Below are 7194 nucleotides of genomic sequence, written 5' to 3'. Positions count from 1 at the left end.
GGCTAGTTTGGTGGGTTGGGCCTTTTCTTTCGAACTGCAGCTCACCGTATTGTCCTCCAGCAAGTGTAGCATAGCCGACATTGGTTTAGACTCTGCCAACAGCCTTCCTTCAGGGTATTGGTCATGGATTGTAGGAATATTTAGCCCCTCTTTTCTTAGCATCCTGTACATCGTATCCCGTTGTAGCCGCCGCTATCGACACTGGAATAGTAGATGTTTCACGGACTGTTGTGGAGCTTGGCACCCCTGACAGGCCGTTGAGTCTTTTTGTCGAGTCTGGTTTAAGTATGTTCCGATAGCCGCGTGGCCTGACTTAACTTGGTAGTAGCAACTGGATATTACCTTAGAAGCCTTCACAGCCGCTGGATCTAACTGCCATCTGGACCGTACGCGATATAATCCTTGTTGTGTAGCTGATATTTTGGCTAGTACCGCAGTCAGCCATCTCTGTCTAGCTTGTTCAGTAGCTTCCGTGCATATACGTCGTGTATATGCAAGCGAAAAAGCTTCCTGCTTCCTCGACTCTGATCAAGGTGGTTTCATCGCTACCCGTTTAGCTGCTTGGCCCGCTCTTTTGTTTCCTTCTACTCCCTTGTGGCGAGGAACCCAGACCAATGAGATCGGTCGGTTCTGTGCCGTGAGAGCTTTAGTAGCTCGGTGGGCTTGTCTCGCTAGATACTGGCCGGGCCGGGGCCCCAGCTGTTGTAGTCGATGGACTGCGGACTGCGAGTCGAGGAGAACAGTGACTGGTCCCCGTCCTCAAATCGGTTTGGCCAACTCTAGAGCTCGGCGGGCTCCTGTCAGTTCCGCGTCAAAAACCTCCTTTCCCTTGCCAAGAGGAATTTTCTACTATACCGATAGTGGTTTATAGAGAGAAGTGTTAGAACACTATACCAGATATATGAAACTAGCAGGGATTGTAGGGTTGAAACTGCTACAGCTCGGATGAAAAGACTTGAACGCAGTTGACAACCAAGTCAATGAGTTAACGCGATGCCAAGAGGCTAAGTCTTGGTCCGCTGTGGGGAGCTCAGTGGGAAGGCTGTGGAATCAACTGATTAGGAAACCCGAGCGCATGCCGAGCCTTGGCAGCCGCCAAGGCAGCCTCCAACGCTGGTACCAGGCGCGGCCGACATCATCGTGCTTTGTCTCCAGGATGTTGTAGCACGTAGCTGACGTGGGATCAACTTTTATTAAAGGATGACTGCCGTCGCTTACGGAGAGATGTACCGCATTTTCCCTTTTCGTGTCTCCAAGCCTCTTGACCATTAATGAACAAGGAGCAACATGTGATGCCTACCTAAGTCTTTGTCACAGGATAGTATCCACCCCCGGGTATGCGGAGGGCTGGGGTAGTGCGCGGACCATGTAGTCGTGCACCGTAATACATGATGAGCCCATTGCTTGAATAGCTTACTGCGCCGACCGTTCTTGTATGTGTCAGTTGGAGAGAAAACTATTGGAGATGGTTTTACCATACAAGAAAGAGAATACGGTATTTTATGCTGTATCTAGTCCGAATACAGTTCCTTCTCTGCTTTACTATCTACTAAACCATGAAAGGATGCTGCCAAGGCTTGGCGCTCCGCCCAGAATTTGAAGCTGTATCTTGCTGCTGCCTAGACCACAAAGGCCAATCCGGTGGCGTCTTTATCATTTGTAACCTGTGTCTGGTATAGCCTGTGCATAGTGTCAATGTGTGTGTAGGCCCATAAATAAAAGTCCAAGGCAGGGGAAGCGCTATTCTTGACTACGTAATAAAGGAACTATTAGGTACTGAAAGGCCCTAGGCGTGAATCTATTTATTGCTTGGACAAATCCTTGGTATCCTCTTGCCTCATCCAAGTCATATGCTTAGTTGCCAATGACTTGTGCTTATATTGCTTCCCGCAGGAGTAAGCCTGTAAGCCCAATCATGTACAGTTTCGGACAGTGCATTAAAATGATGCATGTGGTTCCAACACCACTTGGCAGCGCCACCCGAGCCTCTTTGTGTGGTTCGAGGCTTAGACCTCGAAATTCACCGGGAACGCCTGATTTGATTCGGAAACATTTCCGTTGGTATCTTTGTTGAAATGCCATGCGTCTTCCTTGTACCATAGCTGATTGTCGAGGGGATTATGAATATTCCATCGTATCACATTCCTCCACTCTCAAGGTGTTTTTTAGTATTACAAACCTGATCCACGGAATATAGGATGACTGGGAAATCATATCTTGTTCAAGTAGGAAATTGAGCACAAAATGGCATGACAAGCAATATTAACTTTCTAATCTGCTTAGAAGTGTCTGGTATAAGAGTTATTATGAACCGCTTAGATGCATGGATGAGGCCTCCCCCGTGATCTGCCTGATCTAAACCTGGAGGCGGACCGTGATATTAGTTGGGAATTCCACACATGGTCGGTGCATAGGAAGGTGCCTAAGTAAAATTGTATACGGCAAGGATGTTCGCCATCAAATCCCCGACTGGAATTTTAAACTAGTCATGCGGGGGTTACTGTCCATCCGGGTCGGGCGGGAAACCACGGACATATGGATTCATGATTAATGGTCGCTGGGATCATTTCCTGTCGCATATTTCAGCATACCAATGGATAAACGTATAGAAGATGGACAACATCATATGAAAGAGCTTCCACAACTATTGCTAGTAGACATATGGGTTGAAGCGACAGCCATCTCTGGGGGGGGTGCTATCTCTATTACCCATCATCATCAAAAGACGAAAAGGTGGTCCATCACCTACAGGAGCATTAAATTTAACTTATACATAATGTTGGTTATGTGTGGTCCTTCGTATGGCCCGTATTGGTGCTAGATTGGTTTCTCACTGTCTGCCGCCCCTTACAACGTATCTCAACCATAGGCGTGTCATAAATCACATTTCCCAACTGCTTACGGGATATTATGACCAACCTGCCAGTATGACGATATTAGTGATTGCAACCACGTGTCTGTTGCTACTCTGTGTAGCTGAACTCGGCTTTGGGCTTTCCTGTCCCGCGTTTCGAATAGTGTCTAATGCCTACTAAGTTCTCTAAGGGCCACACTTGGAGTGGGGGCGCTCCTAGCCGCGGCTGGCTGGGTGAGCGCGGAAATCGTGCGGAGCAAATTGGATGGCGCCAGATCAGGGACCAAGGAACAGAGCTCATTATATTTCCAAGGCTAAGAAATCATGGCTTTTTTGGCTCCATGCTGAAGTAGCTGATTCTGAATTTATAGAATGACCTGTCTATTTGCCTGCAAACGGCGTGGCGTAGGATTAACTTCAACGGGGCGCAGCTGCCTGCACATTGCATTCCCTTTTAGGACTAGCTCCACAGTTACACGTGGCGCTAGATCAAAATTGGCAGATCAGAGCGGAGGGTGAGGCAACACACCGTTTCCCTTGTTCCGAATAGGTTGCAATATGTACTGCAAAAACAGAGTAGAGTATGCTTCGATATATTCAGCAATTGCCCTACTTCTCACCTGGGTTTTATATTGGTATTAATGCCGGCCCATTATTGGCAACAATCACAGCCTTATATGCCCGTGGAGTCGGAAGATAGTTCGGCTGGTAATTGCCACGTGGTTCTTCTCCGATTCTCCCTATGATGATTTCAGTATGAGTGCAAATGGATCGATACGCTTGACTTTCTTTTTAGTATAAACGCTGGATTTGCTCCTGGTTTAATTTATTCATGCTTTCCCGTACGCTCTACTCGGATAGTCCACCTCGCCTCTGTACACAACACCTTCCTTTTATCGTGCCTCCACCGGTTATACGTCATAGGAATGACTCCATTAGCTGCCTTTCGGAATGCGCCCTAAATGACGCCACTGCCGAGGAAGTCCGGAATCCTCGCACGGGGATTCCGGTAGCTCTTGCTTGGATTTGATTGATATTATGCCGTAGTCGAATTGAAGATGTCATTAATTATTTTTCGGCCGTTGGACTATGCTCCCAAGTTGAACGAGATGGTAAAGGCAACTGCCTCAGGAATACGATTCTAGTTAGCTATTAGTTATAAATATCCTGCGCATATTGCGTAATCCTACTGCCGTATCTAAACAATACACACAGACTAGATCCGTGGAGATAGGCTTAACATGCAGTTTGTTCCTTTATTCCTTTCATGGTTGTATCCATCGTAGACCACAAGTTGGTTGGGCTTCATCGTATTGCTTTTGACTTATTAGGCTAGTCTCCCCTGTAGTTGTTTTACCCGAGTCTACCCGAACAACCTGAGCTGCCCTCTTAATGCTTTTCTCGGACGTTGCTCTCAGAGACAAGCATTCGCACACTTGATCAACTGATAATGGTCGGCCTTATGAATGCCACGCTGCACTAGTGCAAGCTGTGTATGATGTCTTCCGTAATTAGTCGACATATGCACTACGAGGAAGTGCTTATTTTTACCATAATTTATTTAGCCTGGCCTACTTAGTAAGCCCTAAGAGCTCGTTCGGCTAATAACGTAACGAAAAGGCTGGAAGGATACGATATATTGACACATTCGTCTATTGAGAAGGTTGCCAAGATGCTCCATGCCACCGCCAAGTATTTCGTGCGTCGCCAACAGCGGGTTAATTATGATTTTAGAGGAGGAACTGGTCTTTTCGTCCAGTCACATCTGGAGCAGCAAGCCACTCCCCATTGCTACTAAAGCCCAACTCCCCACCCCCGAGCCATTGTCTCTCCCCGTATCTTGGCCATCCCCATACACTGTAGGAACCCTGTCATCTCGGATTACCACATTGATCAGTCCGAGATCATTGGCGCACGCCGACGTTATATATCCCGCTTCTCATCATTTCAATTTCTCCCCATCCCTATGCCAAGGTCCGATACCTGTCGTTTGCGCTGTGTCTGACCATCATGTTTGGCATCCCAAAGTTCTTTGGCTGGAGAGGGCGAGCCCTCAACTTAGCCATTAGTTCTCTTGGCAGTCTTGATTTCTTGTATGTTGCTGCTATCATATGCTGGTAGTCTCTTGGCTCGCAACTGACTGGTGTCGCAAAAAGGCTCTTTGGATATGATCAGGGTGTCACAGGTGGTCTACTGGACCTGCCGTCATTTATCAAATATTTCCCCGATATCGACCCCAAGGACCCAGCTCTCATAAATGACCCTGCTGCGCGATCGCAGCGCAGCTTGAACCAAGGGATTGCAGTGGCTTCTTACAATTTGGGGTGCTTTCTTGGAGCCATCTTGACCATCTTTATTGGAAATCCGCTTGGCCGCCGTAGGACCATCTTTTTTTGGGCTGCTGTACCATGGCTACCGGGGCGATATTGCAATGTACATCATACTCCTTGCCGCATTTTATTGTTGGCCGAATTGTCACGGGTGTCGGGAACGGAATGAACACGAGCACAGTGCCGACTTGGCAATCGGAATCATCAAAGGCCCATGATCGTGGCAAGATGGTTATGATTGAGGGTATGCTCATTACAGGAGGCATTACTCTAAGTTACTGGATCAACTACGGTGAGTGGGACCTGTTTGGCCTGCTAAATAAACCGCAGGCGCTGATGCTTGCGACGTAGGCTTTGCACATATCGGAGAAAAAGAGGTTGCATGGCGTTTCCCGTTAGCTTTTCAGATTATCTTCGCTGTGGTGATTTTCTGCTCTATTCTCAACCTGCCGGAGTCCCCGCGATGGCTTGTGATGCAAGGCCGGGATGATGAGGCGTTAGAAATCCTCGAGTGCCTACTTGAGAAGCCTCGCGAAGACCCCTATATCCAGAACGAATTCATAGCCATCAAGGCCACCGTGGAGGAAATGTCGAAGGGCTCCTATAGAAGCCTGTTCCATATGACTGAATACCGTGAATTCCATAGGGTTATGCTTGCCTACATCAACCAGATGTTCCAGCAGATCTCTGGAATTAATCTCATCACTTACTATGTGAGACCCTTCCCTATGCTACTATGGTCTTGCCCACTACTAACATGGATGCTAGGCTCCTTCACTATATAGTCAGATCGGCCTTGGTCAAGGCCAGCTACCAAAGCTGTTAGCCGCTTGTAACGGCACAGAATATCTGATGGCTGCATTTATCCCTATTTTCATCATTGAAAAGTTGGACGACGTCCACTGATGCTATTTGGGGTATGTAACTAACCCGTACCCCAGTTTTGGATCGTATCGGCTAATCAAGTATCGTAAATTAGGCTGCTGGCATGTCGGTTTCTATGGCCATCCTGGCTGGTACCAACTATCGGTTGACTCATCTAAACGACAGCCAAGCCGGTATTGGACAGGCCGTATTCCTTTTTGTATTCAACACCTTCTTCGCCATCGGCTGGCTTGGGATGACCTGGCTGTATCCGGCAGAGATCGTGCCGTTGCGAATCCGTGCGCCGACGAACGCGCTGTCAACTAGGTAAACTAATTTCTACATCCAGTGATGCTCTGAAAGTATGGTGCAACTGACATGTCTCTAGTGCTAACTGGATTTTCAACTTCATGGTTGTGATGATCACTCCTGTTGCATTTGAAAATATCGGATACAAGACCTATATCATCTTCGCTGTCATGTAAGATTGCAGTTTCTGTCCGAGGCCGGTTAACTAAAGCTTCAGCTGACAATTCTAGAAACGCGTTTATCTTCCCGGTTGTGTACTTCTTCTTCCCGGAAACCCGCTACCGTTCCCTGGAGGAAATGGACAACATATTTAAGAAGTCGACAAGCATTTTTGATGCCGCACCAATCTCGCTCAAAGAACCCTACCGCTACGACAAACATGGACAACTTAAACCCGAGTACCTCGAGGACGCCATTCGTCGCGGGAGCGATTTTGTGCACAACGCCGGCGAGAAAATGGACAGTGATGAGAGTGCGAATGAGGTGAAGGCTTGAGAAATGGGGGAGAGTAGTATTATGATATTGGTAGCATGTATTGCATCTATACCCGCTGTGCTAGTTGATCTGACACTGGCTGTTCGAATCGTAGTCTTTTTGTGGTTTCTGGCACAGTTATCTTATTTTGGTTGTGATAGAGGGATTAGAGAGGAGATTTAATGAATTTAAGTGTTAAAGGAGTGTTTACAGCGTTGTAAAATGTATCCGCGGAACTAGAAGATCTTGCCATATGATCGGCTTGTTTAAATTGCATGAGATAAAATAGGTAATTACAAACTCTCAAATAATATTATATAAACTCCAAGTCTCCAATATCATGCAAGTATCGAAGCTAAACTT

At 47.1% G+C, this 7194-nt stretch overlaps 1 protein-coding gene across 1 annotated transcript; it reads left to right on the top strand.

Moving 5' to 3' along the window:
* Window positions 1-4864: 4864 nt before the first annotated feature.
* On the top strand, window positions 4865-6852 carry ATNIH1004_005257 (uncharacterized protein; the record flags this gene model as incomplete). The annotated part of the gene is made up of 8 exons (XM_033569911.1): window positions 4865-4947; window positions 5011-5231; window positions 5366-5476; window positions 5536-5897; window positions 5953-6081; window positions 6164-6375; window positions 6437-6529; window positions 6588-6852. 8 exons carry the CDS (start codon window positions 4865-4867, stop codon window positions 6850-6852), a joined length of 1476 nt encoding a protein of 491 aa, XP_033428717.1.
* Between the last annotated feature and the right edge of the window lie 342 nt (window positions 6853-7194).

This window comes from Aspergillus tanneri (assembly GCF_003426965.1).
Source record: "Aspergillus tanneri strain NIH1004 chromosome Unknown AapTan_3_pilon_pilon_pilon, whole genome shotgun sequence".
In the NCBI taxonomy this organism is placed as follows: Eukaryota; Fungi; Ascomycota; class Eurotiomycetes; order Eurotiales; family Aspergillaceae; genus Aspergillus; species Aspergillus tanneri.
Note: the sequence above shows the minus strand (reverse complement) of the source record. Positions and strands in the feature narration are given on the sequence as shown.